Here is a 13868-nt window from a genome sequence, read left to right on the forward strand (position 1 = left end):
CTGCATGCCATTCTAGGGGCATGCCCCTGGCAACAACCCCACCAGTGATCAGATCCAGTATCTCCCGTACTGTCCTTGCTGGCACTCTTTTTGGATTTGGGACTGCATTGCCACCCGTGCTGATCAGAGCTCCACGCTGGGCGAAGGGGAAATTAAAATCAAAATTTCGTGTGGCTTTTCCTGTTTATCTGGCCACTGCATCCGAGTTCAGATTGCTGTCCAGAGCAGTCACAGTGGTGCACTGTGGGATACCTCCCGGAGGCCAATACCATCGATTTTCAGCCACACTAACCCTAATCCGATATGGTAATACCGATTTTAGCGCTACTCCTCTCATTGGGGAGGAGTACAGAAACCAATCTAAAGAGCCCTTTATATCGATATAAAGGGCTTCGTAGTGTGGACGGGTACAGCGTTAAATCGGTTTAACGCTGCTAAAATCGGTTTAAACGCGTAGTGTAGACCAAGCCTTTGAGGTTGCACCACAGAATCTCACACAAGGCATATAATGGATATAAGGTCAAGTGGAATATATCCACATTGTTGATGTTGAAGAAATGCAGATAAGGGATGTGTTCCACTAATTTATAACATAGTCTCTCTAGTAAACTCCAGCTGAGGATATCAGATGAGTAGCCTGCAATCTTTGTACCCAGTACTTTTGAAAAAGAATACATCAATACTGGTGTTCAATTATGGACTTAGAACCCGAACTGGAGGCACCGATTTTTAAAATAAATCATGGTCATTTGATTTTAACAATTGTGAAAACTTTTATTTCCTTTCAAAAAATTTCTTTGTTTTAAAAGTTGATAAAATATAAGAAAAATGTTCAAAAGTTGCACATTTTGTAATATTTTCATAGCTGTACAGTTTTCTGATGTTACTGATAAACTAGTGTCACATTAAGAAAATAGTGGTTCTACAGCTGTTTCTTAAATTTAGAGTAACACTCTCCCTAAAATTATGCAGTATTAGCTTAGTGTCTGTACTGACTTGGCAAAAACTATCAATTATTTTTATTTCTTACCAATTCTCTTTCTTTAATTGGGAAGAGTGTACTTCCTCTGCAGGCCTATTTTTTGTTTTGGTGGGTTTTTTTGTTTGTTTGTTGTTGTTGTTTTTTACTTTAATCTGTGTTACTCATTTAAGACATCTATGCACTTCCATCAAAAATTAATTTTCTATCTGTTCTGATCATGTGGTCCAGTCCTTTTTCTACTGATATTAGTGGATTTTGATTAGAGAGCTGCTAGAAAAATTTCTATTTGAATGATTTTCTGATTAAAAATGCAGTTTCCGCAAAAATCAAAATTTACTGTGGGATAATCAAAATGAAATGTTTTGTTTCAGGTCAGTTTGACCCACATCAGAATATTCATTTTTTGAATTGACCTGACGCATTTCATTTGAATCCATTAAAAAAGATTAAATTGCATTTCCCTATATGTATAGAGATTAAAACACATGTAGGCAGGGATGACTCTGAAATCAACGCATCCTTTTATTTTTCAAAATAAATTAAGTGTATTGGTTCTGAAATAGCCTACTACTCATCATAAGTAATACCTGTAGGTGTGTTCTATCTATAACCATAGTGATTCTGCTAATAAGAAAATGCACTACAGGTGTTTATCAAGTGATGACGTTCTCTTGTTTTTTTTCCTCCTTTCTTATTGTAAGGTGTGTGTGGCACATTATGGGCAAAGATACTGTTCCACACGTCAGAATAAGAAAGAGTGAACAGAGGAACATCACTTCTCTGAAAAAAAAAATACACTTAGTGCAGGTATATATTGGTGAGAGCAGAAATATAAATAATGTCACATGCAGATAGAGACAAGTTGAGAAAAGAATCTTCTATTAAGGAGAAGATTGTCAGGCCAAAAGAGACAAGCTTATAGAATGATTCTGCCATATACTAGTGCTAAGACTTGACATAAAAATATTGGTAATTGGAGTTAGAGGAGCCAAAGAATCCAAAACTATTTATTTTTTTCTGTTCTAACACTTACGTAATTAAATGCAATTTTAAGGTATTATCTTCTTTCAGAATGATCAGTCTACACAAGATATGCAGATAATAGGAGGAGAAGATCTTTCAAAGCTGACCGGAAAGGTTTGTTAATTTTAAATAGAAAATTAAGTAGTACATCAACTAAGAAGCTGTTGGAAAAAGGGGTCTGATTCTATATGGAAGAAGACAATCTGTAATAGCTGTACAATTGGAAATGTAAAACTTTTATAGTTTAACCAATTCATTTAAATGAAAGTGGCTTTCTTTTATTTCTTTTTGTAAACAAGGAACGAAGTTCTGTCCTGTTATATCTCTGTAACTCCATTACTTGTAATGAGATTGCAGGGGTATAACGGGGGCAGAATTTAGCCAATATTTCTGAGTATTTGAAGATTATAATATTTTGTTGAATTGTAGAAAAATTAATTGTGGGACTTGTAAGTTGCTTAACTGAATCAGATAGGATATTTTATTTCCAGTATTTGGCAATCTGAAGAGCATTCTGTATGACTGAGTTTCCTTTTCCACTATGGCTGAACATACTGATGATGAAAGAGAAATAGAGATTTGATTCATTGAAAAGACTGTTTTGATCCAGGCATAGTTATACAAAGCAGTACTTAAAGAGGAAGGAAGAATGATTTCATTACGCAGATGGTCAACGTGGAAAATAGGCAGAAAAGTAAGCTTCACTGTGAATTATCGCAATGTAATACCCATTTTGTTATTTACACTAAAAAGGCAGTTATTCTTGTATGAATTGACATTGCATAACATCACTTTCCTTTGTAAAACAGATTAAAATGTGGCATTAATCCGATCATTTATTTTGTTGTACTATGTCATATTGAGAAAAGAGAGTAAACAACAGTTAAAATAATACATTACTACTAAGTAGATTTTGGTGCAACTAGATCTTGATTGACAAAGTACTATATTCTAAGAAATTTTAATAGCAGGTATGTTCTCAGTTTGCACTCACAATTCCAACTGGGTGGGAATGGTTCTCCAAATCAAGTCCTAAGTATTTGTCATGTTCTTGCCAAACATGATGTCATTTAGCACTTTCAATTAATCCAGCATTAGAGATGCAGTTTTTCTGAGTGATGATTTTGTGTGTGTGTCTGTGTGTGTATGTATGTCTCTCCCCTGCCCCATTATAGGTGAGGCTGGTAGGTTGCCTGACCAGTCCCATTTTAAGACCCTATTTTCAATTACTTATAAGTTTGTACAAATTTTAACCATTCAGGCTGAAATTGTTCATGCTGAGAGAAACTTGTGGAGTGTGGAGGTGAAATTAAAACTCAGTGAGCCCGAAGTGGGAGAAAATGATTGGCTGTGCCTGGAGATTGGAATTGGGATGAGAAGCCTGAGGAGTGGGGACTGGGACTGGGTAGGCAATGAGAATGGGACTAGGACAAGGAGCCAGGAATGGAGAAGAGACAAGACTGGGACAAGGATGAGGCAGAAGAATCTGTGTCTACTAGAACACACTCCCTTCCAGAGCTGTCCTTCCACCCCCTGTTGGGTCCCGGCTAATGGGAGTGTGGAACCGGTGCTCGGGGCAGCATGCAGAGCCTCATGGCCCCCCCACCTAGGATCCAGACCTGCTGCAGGCCGCTTCCGGGGCGCAGCATGGTGTCGGAGCAGGTAGGGACTAACCTGCCTTAGCTGGGCAGCACTGCCGATGGGTCTTTTAATGGCCCGGTCAGTGGTGCTGACCAGAGCCGCTGTCACACTATGCCTTACATTCTGTGACCCAGCAGTGGGTCGCAAGCCACAGTTTGAAAACCACTGGCTTAGCCAATACTCAGGGTCTTGCAGGTTGTTTCCATTAGGAGTAGAAATTGATAATAAAATTATGTATTTTTTGATACACTGTTGTTTATTTACAGAGAATATACACTAAGTCCTGTTTCCCTGAAAGCAGTAAGAAATCTAACAATAGGAGTTAGTTTCTCTGCTTACAGTTAGAAGCCTCTTTCTAGCCAGCACTCTGACAAAAAAAAAAATTCCCTCTTCACACTCTCAGGGCAACATTATCAAGCACTTTTCTTGCCTCTTTACCTTTTCTGCTGCCTTCTCTGTCAGCTTCTGCTAGCAGACACACTGATACAATCAAACCAATACCCCCCAATACACATTATCAGACTCTCAGGAAACCCCTTAGCCTTCATGGTCCAGACACCCAAGCTTGCATGCAATTTAGTCCTTAGGCAATGGTTTCCATTGTTTCAGCTATCACTAAAGAAATGGGCATTTAATTTTTCCTTCATTTAGCATAAGTGCAAGATGACCTTCATGCCCAACAGCCTCATGCCAACCCCCCAGTATAACAATAATGTACACCTCTACCCCAGTATAACGCTGTTCTCGGGAGCCAAAAAATCTTACCGCATTATAGCTGAAACCGCGTTATATCGAACATGCTCTGTTCTGCCGGAGTGCGCAGCCCTGCCTCCCCCGCCCCCCGCCGGAGCTCTGCTTTACCGCGTTATATCCAAATTCGTGTTATATCAGGTCACATTATATCGGGGTAGAGGTGTATATGTGAAGGGGGGCAGAATTAAAGTTGCTAGCATTAAGGTTGGCTGTGCATTTCGTAACTCTTGGGTGCTTGACTTTTCAACCTTAACAGTGTTCTTTTAACATAGTTTTTTTGTGTATTATCTATATATGATGTATCAATTTAGATATAAAAATATAGCATCTTTGATATTTCTTAGAGCAACTGTTCGTAATCCATACTTCTGTTATCTCAGTAACAAGACACTTATAAACTTGAATGACCTCAGGTGACATGATTATACAAAGCTTACATTTCTGAGGACAAACATTATGTGCCTTTTTTTTAAAAAAAAAAGAAGATTAAAGCACATTTTTGTTATGTTTAGAAGACTGGAAGCTTTCAAAGACCAATTTCTCATTAGTACATAGTGTTCAGAATATTTATCTTTGGATATATTAAGAACAGCCGACTACAGCTTTTAAGCAATATACTCCCAGTTGAATCTCTCCCATCTGATTGCACTACCTGCTGCTATACTCCTTCATACATAGATGACAAGTGCTGCTGCCTGTCACGCAGTTGGGGAGGGCAATAGTCTGTGAATGCTGTGCCTGCAATTGGGACTGTCTCTTATTCAGGCCATAAAATAATAGGGAGGCTGTTTGTGCCCCACCTGTTGCACAGCTGCATAAGGGCTCTAATTTAGCTTTAACGTTTATTTTTAAAAAAATGCTTGTTTGTTTTAGTTAGCATGTATTATGATGCAGTTTGCATTATTTCCTGTATACAATCCTGTATAACTGAGTTTCTTTTGTTTTGTTTCAGAGTGTGTTAATTGTGGAGGTAAGGTGGCTAGTCATACAATATTATACATAGATAATAAAGTCATAATTCTGTGGTCAACTTCTAGAATACTGTCAGTGATAGTGTTCCCCCTTCATGAGGTGGGAGGGCAATAAAGAAAGGAAGCATTTTATTTGGGTGCTGACCCCTCCACCACCACGCCATATTTGTGCTGCTCTCATGGGTTAGTGCCCAGGAACCTGATTTTTTTTATTGATGGTGTCACAAATTGCTGCTTTCTTCTGCTAGTTGTTCAGTAGTTTGGGGGACAGTAGAGGCTATCCTAAGCTTCCTGATTGCATAGCTTTGGGATGGAACTGGTAAAATGGTATGGTTCTGGATTTCCCTCACAGCTTCAGTGCTGTGCATGTCTTATTCACAGACTGGTTCAGACTGTCTTTCTTTGAAGTGCCCATGACTGATTATCAGCACTGTGCATTCTGGAGTGTTCCATCATGCCAGCACTTCAAAGGAAAGTGGCTAGCCTGAAGCAATGCTATTGAGAGGGAGAGATGGTGGAAAGTAGATCTCACTGGAAGGAACTGCAAAAGCTATCTCTGTATTTGTAGTTATCTTTAAATGTAACATACACCTTAAAGGGAGAAAAGCCACATCAGCCATATCTGTGAACACATCAGTATGTGATTGGCATACCAGCTAAATCTTCCCATGAGGGGAAGAGTTGTGAGGGTAAGCAGCATGGAACGTGACATGGGGGATGTTAATAGTGGGCAGGATTTTGAGTTTGTCAGTGTGGAAGGAAAAATCAAAAAGTAAAGAGATCTATTGGTTGTTTGAGTAATAAAGCAAGACCCTTGGTATTGTGTAGCACTTGTTTCTTCAACGGTGATTTAACAGTCCACCCAACACTAGGGAATCACACATGGCCAGGCATGACATTGCGGCTATCTCACTGTGCTAACAACCCCTGCCAACAGTCATTCCAGTGCTTTAGTGGTTTCTCTCTTAGTAACTCATCCAGTCAGCCCTTCAGCCAGGTCACAGTCTTTGGTCCTCCTCATCCAGGGTCTCAGTTGCCCAAAACTAAAAGACCAGAAATGCTTAACTATTCCTAATTCTCTTCCCTGTTTTGTCAGGGTCTCTCCCAGGCCTTCCTGCCTGCTGACTCAGGACCCTGCAGGACCCTTCTTGTTCCCTGCTATCTCTACAGTTACAGCGGCAGTTTCCTGAGCTTCCTCTTTTTACTGCCGCTTCCTGCCTTTATAGGAACCTCCCTCCAGCTCTGTCCCCATCTGTGCTTTATCACTACTTAACTACGGCTCCTTTTTACACAGAAATTACCTGATTCCTCTCAGGTGAGGCCCATTCTGTAATCGGGTTGGTTTAGCCCCACACTCTCATAAAGGATAAAAAAAAATCTGCAGCAAATTATATTAAAATGTGGTAGCTGAGGAGTAGTGATAAGATTTTGCCAACTGAAATTGCACACCCACAGAGTTTTAGTATCACCATCTGCTTGTTAAGCAATATTCAGTTACATAGCCATATACTCATGGATAGGGAAACTCTAATACAATAGTATATGTGTCCATTTAGATAGCAGAACACACTGCCGTGAATATTCAAATGCATTGCACTGTATGTCATGACTGGTTTACTGGCATGCTGGTTGGGGGGAAGCTGTAGATATGATATATTATGATTTTGGAATGGCTTTCGACTCAGTCCCACATGAGAGTCTCATAAGCAAACTAGGAAAATATGGTCTAGATGAACTTACTATAAGGAGAGTAGCTAACTGGTTGAAAAACCATACGCAGAGAGCAGTTATCATTGGTTCGCTGTCAAACTGGGAGGACATATTAAGTGGGATCTGACAGGGGTCTGCCCTTGGTCTGGTAGTATTGAATATTAACATTAATGACTTGGATAATGGAGTGGAGAGTATGCATATAAAATTTGTGTATGACACGAAGCTGGGAGGAGTTGCAAGCACTTTGGGGGATGGGATTAGAATTCAAAACAACTTTGACAAATTGGAGAATTGATCTGAAATCAACATGATGAAATTCAATACAGTACAAAGTATTTAATTTAGGAATGAAAAGGAAAATAAATAGATATGAAAAGGGGAATAACTGTCTATGTGGTAGCACTGCAGAAAAGGAACTGGGTGTTATAGTTGATCACAAATTGCCTATGAACCAACAATGTGATGCAGTTGTGAAAAAAGGTTCTTATTCTAGGATGTCTTATCAGGAGTGTCATATGTAAAACAGAGAGAGTAACTGTCCCACTGAATTTGGGACTGGTGATGCCTCAGCTGGAGTACTATGTCCAATTCTGGGCAGCACAGTTTAAAAAAGATGTGAACAAATTGGAGAGAATCCAGATGAGAGCAAAAAAAAAAAAAAAAAGATAAAAGATTTAGAAAAGCTGAGCTATGAGGAAGGGTAAAAAAAAAATAGGCATGTTTAGTCTTACAAAAAAAAGACTAACAGGGAACCTGATAATAGTTTTCAAATATATTAAGGGTGGTTATAAAGAGGATGGTGATTCATTGTTATCCATATCCCTGAAGGTAGGACAAGACGTAAAGGGCTTCATCTCTAGCAAGGGAGTTTTAGGTTAGATATTAGGAAAAACTTTCTAACTATAAAGGTAGTTAAACTCTGGAATAGGCTTCCAAGGGAGGTTGTGGAATCTCCATCACTGGAAGTTTTTAAGAACAGATTATACCAATACCTTCAGAGAAGGTCTAGGTATTTTTTGTCCTGCCTTAGAGCAAGGAGCTGGACTAGATGACCTCTTGAGGTCCCTTCCAACCCTACATTTCTATGATTACATGACAAAATGCTTCTTAGGGCTAAATTCTGTCCTTGGATGCACAAGTGCTGAGATATTATGATCATGGGCTTGATATAAGAAATCTGATGGTTATATATATGCAGTACCCACTGAAGTCAGCAAAATTCCCACTAGTGCATCCAAGGACAGAATTTGGACCTTTACAGTAGAAAGCAGACAATCCTCCAACCTGTTTGTATTTCTCTTAAATTGTGTCCCTGTGGGGAAAGTGCCTGGTTCAAAGAACTGAACCGCTTTCCCAACCTTTTCCGGATATTACTGTCAGTACATTAGGGGAAGAAAACAAAACCATCATTTCCCCAGAAATAAAAATATGAAACAGTTCTAATTTTACTCAAGTTTCCTGTTCCATGATTATTTTTTCCTTATTTTATTTTTCATGTTTTGCAAAGGATATTGTTGGAACTGGAAGGACTATGAAGGCTCTGCTTAATAACATAGAAAAATATAAGCCAAAGATGATTAAGGTAGCAAGGGAGTAAAATATTCACAAGTCATGTTTAACTATTAAAAGAAAATAAATGGTTACTCTGATGGTGGCACAACATGATTTCCTGTGGAGGATCAAGTCTGATTTAGTCTTGTTGCACTACACTATCTTTCTGGGAGAATTACAGAGACAGCTGTCTGAGTCACTAAGATGTGGATGGAGAAGAGGAGAAGAAATGCTTTTATATTGTTCTGCAGTGACCCCATTAGCCATTTCAAGAGTAGCACAGATGGACTTTGTAGGGAAGCATTCCCATCTCGTCTCTGCTAGGAGGACATTGATATTCTAGAGAGGTGAGGCAGAAATGGAGTGGAATCCTTACAGTTCTGAGATTTGGTGAAAATGAATATATTTTTAAATATAAGTTCTCCAGACAAATCCAACTTTTTATATTAAAAAATCTTTTATTTTTATGATAGTTTGTTGGTGAAAACAACATCCCAACCTGATGGGTACAGACCTGACTGTAAGTGCTTGTGAGAATTTTCTTTACATCATGATCCAACAAGCTAACATAATTCTAACAGTAGAATTGGATACTATTATACCACGTGCAGGGTTTCAGCTTCTGCAGTAAGTAATCTCATGGCCAGTGAGACTAGGGACTGTATAGTCATGACACAGAGTGCTGCAGTTTGGAAGGTCTGACCTCATTAGTATACCCTGGCTACTAACACCCTAAACAGTTTTTTTCAGTCTGATGTTCCCTGCTGAAAACTTTACAAGAAAATCATGAATTTACCTGTGACAAGCAAGTGCTTTCCCTTCTATCTTTGGTAACCTTGTGGGTTAGCAAGTCCTTTTCTTCCCACCCCTCATTCTGCCCTTAAAAGAGCCACCAGTTTCCTTCTAAGCTGAAAGTTATGTCTTTGTACCATTGTTATTTGCAAGCTATTGAGTTTGATGACAATAACAAAACAATTTTGTTTTGTTAAAACAAGTATCCTTATTTAAAGGTTAGTTTGTTTATTTGATAGGCAGTGATAATTATAAGTAACCTACCAAAAAAGCACAGGATAGATTGGGCTTCTTTTTCTGATAATTTGTCCACCCTTTGTTGCTCTGCTATCAGTCAGCATGCACTTCTTTAAAATCCTTATATCACACTATGAATAATAAGGTCAATCAGGGGAAAGATGATAGGGGAGGAACCAAGCTACCGCCATGAAAGGCTCGTTAGAGTAAATGACACAATGATAGGCATGTGAGCTAAAATTTGAGAGAGCTGGATCTGCGTGGAGAAGACCCACTTGCACTTGCTACTGAGGAGGGGAGTGGTGTCTGTTTATTCGGGATGGGGAGAAGAAAGGGCATCTGCCTGCACTGGGTAGATGGTGAAATGAGGAGATCTTGGAAAGAAGGTAGGTGAGTGTTTTGAGGGAGGGTGACGCTGTCCAGGGGAGGGTATTTGTTTGAAATTTGGGAGAGAGAGGGAGGTTATTGTGGGGTGAAAGGCGCTTGGAGGTCTGGCATGGACTCTGCACTAGGGAGAATGCATGTCTGCTCTGACCTGTGTTTCTAGTAGAGTATCCTGGCCTGTGACCAAGTCATTCCACCCTGAGGCACTTTCTGTACATCATTTTGGTTTTTTGCCTCTTTTGATGTATGGAAGTTGGGCCGTGATATTAAGTATATATTTCATGGAACTCACTATGGTTAAATATGTAAGTAAAATATAATCTTGAATAAGACATTTCCCTAAGGAAAAACTTAAACATGTATTTTAACATATTGTTTAAAAAGTTATGTACATATGACAAATTTCAAGTAAAAAGTAACAAGAAGCAGATATGATTAGTACAAACCCCAGGAGTACAAAACATTTGGGGTCATTGTCTCCTTAAATCATCCCTAATGCTTGTATCCGCTCTTCCAGTTAGCTATCTTAGCTCTTCTAGAGGTAGTTTATCCACAGACATTAATAGGTGCGAACCCTTTAGTTTCTGTGTATGTAACATTTGTAGCCCTGCCTATTTGTGTGCCTTGAAGATTCTGGATTTATTTTTTAGATTGTGAGCAATATGGAGAAGGGCCTATATCTTCCTATGTGAGGCTGATCCTGTACTAAATGCCACACTTACAAAGAATTACATTTGCACTTAGCTTTGAGCATGTGAATAGTCTCGTTCACTTAATGTGTCTGTTCACATACTTAAATGTAGGCATGCGCTTTACTCGTTGCAGGACTGGGGTCTTAGTTTATACAACACCTGGCACATTTTTGGTGCTATTGCAGTACAATATTTGCTGTTCCCAAAAGAGAATGCATGGACTCATATATAGGGCTATAAATTATTACCTATGGATTATTCATTAAAAGAATCTTTCTTCGTTTCCTATGTAATGAAGTATAGATTGGCTTTACATATACATGCATGGTTAAGAAGCTGCAACCCAACTTGGGCTGAACTTTTCTGCCTTGATTCTGGCTCCTTCCACAACTGGAACCACGGAGGGATATCTGACTTAGGACAAGATACTAGGGGTGCGAAATTGCAGTGTATTATGCCACTGATTTGACAACTGCCCTTGTGTATCACCTCCTCCCACCTGTCGGCACAGATCAGTCATGCTCCAGACCCAAATAATCTGTGGCCTGGGGCCACAACTGACCAGAGTTAAATCTCACATTAGTGATAATGATTTGTACCTGTCTGAGGGCCAAAAGGTAACACAGCCAGAATCTGGATCTGTATGTATATATTTTCTTATTCAGAGAACTAGTACATTAAATAGCTTTATTGTTTGTTTAATGAATATTTACTTATTTTTACATTGATACTATTTATTTTTCCCCGTACAGATTATGGATTTGAAATTCCAAATGTGTTTGTGGTAGGTTATGCCTTAGAGTACAACAAGGACTTCAGAGATCTAAATATAAGTGTTTTCAGCTATCAACAAGATTTTTTTTCAGTTTGTTGGAGCCTTGAAAAGCCTGTCGTTTTCCTCTCCCTTGAGGCTTTATCTCAAGGTCCTTCCAGCAGAAGAGGGCTGAACAGAACTCACTTCAGAACCTCAGACACCATTCCTAGAGGAGTCGTTGTTAAGCATTGTGAGCAATTCCTTCCTGCCTCTTCTCTTGAAATCTCTTTCCCCCACCTCCCAAGAGCTGAATGAGTCACTTCTGCCACACTACCAGCTTTTATGAGTCTGAAGAGTGAGGTCTTGTCTATACTAGGATTTTTGAGATCTGTAATTCCCGATAAATGCAGCTCAACCAGTGGAAGCTGTAATATAGGTAAGGCTCAGATAGCTTAGGTGTTTTACTACTGTGTCTTCTATCCCTGTTCTCAGTGAATCAGAGATAAAAGAGGCCTGAGACTTGTCTAGCACTTCTACTGGTACTGCCAGTGATGGAGGTTCACCAGCTGGGAATTACAGTCCAAAAATTCTTAGTGTAAATACAGCCTGAGAGATTGGGATCATAATTCAAATGTAGGTCTCTAAAGTACAGAGTACTAATCACTAGACCATTTAGCTGGTCAAAAATCAAATATATTTCTGATTAAAGACAATTCAATAATGTAATTAATTATACTGTTGCAATCTGTGTCATGTTGTTTCAGCACATGTGTTATCAATGACAATGGCAAAGGAAAATACAAAGTCTGAAGTAGTAGGGTCCAAGCCTGAAGATCTGTACATTCAGTGAACTGGAAATTTGACTATAATCCTTGAAACATCTCCCTGAAAACTAATTTAGTAGACTTATGTTTCTTTCATCTCAGTATAAAAAGTGGTTTCCTCTAAGGATATTGACTTTGGTATTTAGAGAGTGCTCCTCTCTAAATATGAAGCATTGGGCTTTTAAAGTATTGCAGGTTTTAAGTACTAAAATTACAACATACTGTATCTTGTGACTAATAACTTATCTACCTACAGATTTTTGTGAATACATCTTTTCTGCATTTAGTCAGACACTCTAAATCACTTATTATTTTTACAGTTTGTATACCTTGGAATGTCATATACAGTTGCTCAGCCATAACTTTACACTGTTTTACAAAATCAAATTTAATACTGCAAACATATATTAAGCAGTAAATTCAGCATCACTTTAGTTCTAATCAAATCCAGCACTAATGTTCAGTGTTAATTCATACACTGTTAGGTTTCAAATGAATGTGTGTGTTTGTGTACTTCTGACCACTATTATCTGCTCCGTTAGAATATTCTGAACTACAGTATACAATGAATCTTAATGATGTTCTGAAATAAACCTTTACAGGACACTCTTGATTTGAACTTTCAAGATGAGATGATAATGGTGAGTCATATATGTATGGATGTGTTTAATATACTGAATTTTAATTGAAAGAAAACAATGGTGGTGAGGCTTCGGTTTCTAAACTGCATCCTTTTATTTGTATAGGACATAAGTCACGGAATGAACAAAATGTTTTCAAGGGCATATTTCCATAATTAAAAATAATAAAGTACAAAAGTTTAATGTTTGCATGGCAGTATTCCAGTATAACTTTGTTAAAAATGTTATGAAAACCAAAGTTAAGACATTTCTATAGTGAATTGTCCGATACAGGAATGCAGAAATGACTGTTTTGAAGAGTCCTACTATAAAAACAGTAAACATTTATAACAAAAACTCAATATCATAAAAAACAAGTCAACATCATAAATATTGAAGACTCTAAAGACTTTCTGTTTTCTTTAAACAGCATTTTTGAAATGTTTGTTAATTTACCTGTTGTATTACTTTGAAAAATGTAATTATGTGCTGCATACAACTGTTCTCAATAACTTCCTGAGGGAAGCAAATGCCAAGTAAATAACTATAACAACAACAGCTTTGTTCTGAACTGTATGAGGTATATTGTTATTAGGCTCTGGTTTTCTTTAAACTAATAAAGAAACAGTGAGAACACTGATTACATTACACAGTTGTTTATGATTTTTTCTTCAGTATTTTTGCTCACCCGTTAACAGCCCTGTAAAAATTTGTATTTGGATTGTAATCTAAACATACTCTATGTACACAAGAAAGGTTTATGCCATGGGTTATCTGGATAAAATCCAGTATGTTAATGATATGAAAGAGTGTAATCATAGGAATTACTGGGGGGTGGAAAGAAAATGCTTTAGCACTTCCCCCTCCCTGCCTCAACAATTTGTTTATGTTAATATGGATTCTTGTTGAAAAAGGTTTTCCTGCATTTAAT

The 13868-nt window shown here is 38.2% G+C and overlaps 1 protein-coding gene across 1 annotated transcript in view; it reads left to right on the forward strand.

Annotated features, from left to right (window-relative positions):
• Nucleotides 1-13585, forward strand: part of PRTFDC1 (phosphoribosyl transferase domain containing 1) — a 67755-nt gene extending 54170 nt beyond the window's left edge. Inside the window, exons 4-10 of the mRNA XM_075062280.1 lie at nt 2054-2119; nt 5352-5369; nt 8591-8676; nt 9108-9154; nt 11492-11568; nt 11910-11911; nt 12258-13585. Coding sequence (XP_074918381.1) covers nt 2054-2119; nt 5352-5369; nt 8591-8676; nt 9108-9154; nt 11492-11568; nt 11910-11911; nt 12258-12303 — 342 coding nt within the window. The 3' untranslated portion in view covers nt 12304-13585. The remainder of the gene's footprint in view (nt 1-2053; nt 2120-5351; nt 5370-8590; nt 8677-9107; nt 9155-11491; nt 11569-11909; nt 11912-12257) is intronic.
• Nucleotides 13586-13868: the final 283 nt, after the last annotated feature.

This window comes from Chelonoidis abingdonii, chromosome 2 (genome assembly GCF_003597395.2).
Source record: "Chelonoidis abingdonii isolate Lonesome George chromosome 2, CheloAbing_2.0, whole genome shotgun sequence".
Lineage (NCBI taxonomy): Eukaryota > Metazoa > Chordata > Testudines > Testudinidae > Chelonoidis > Chelonoidis abingdonii.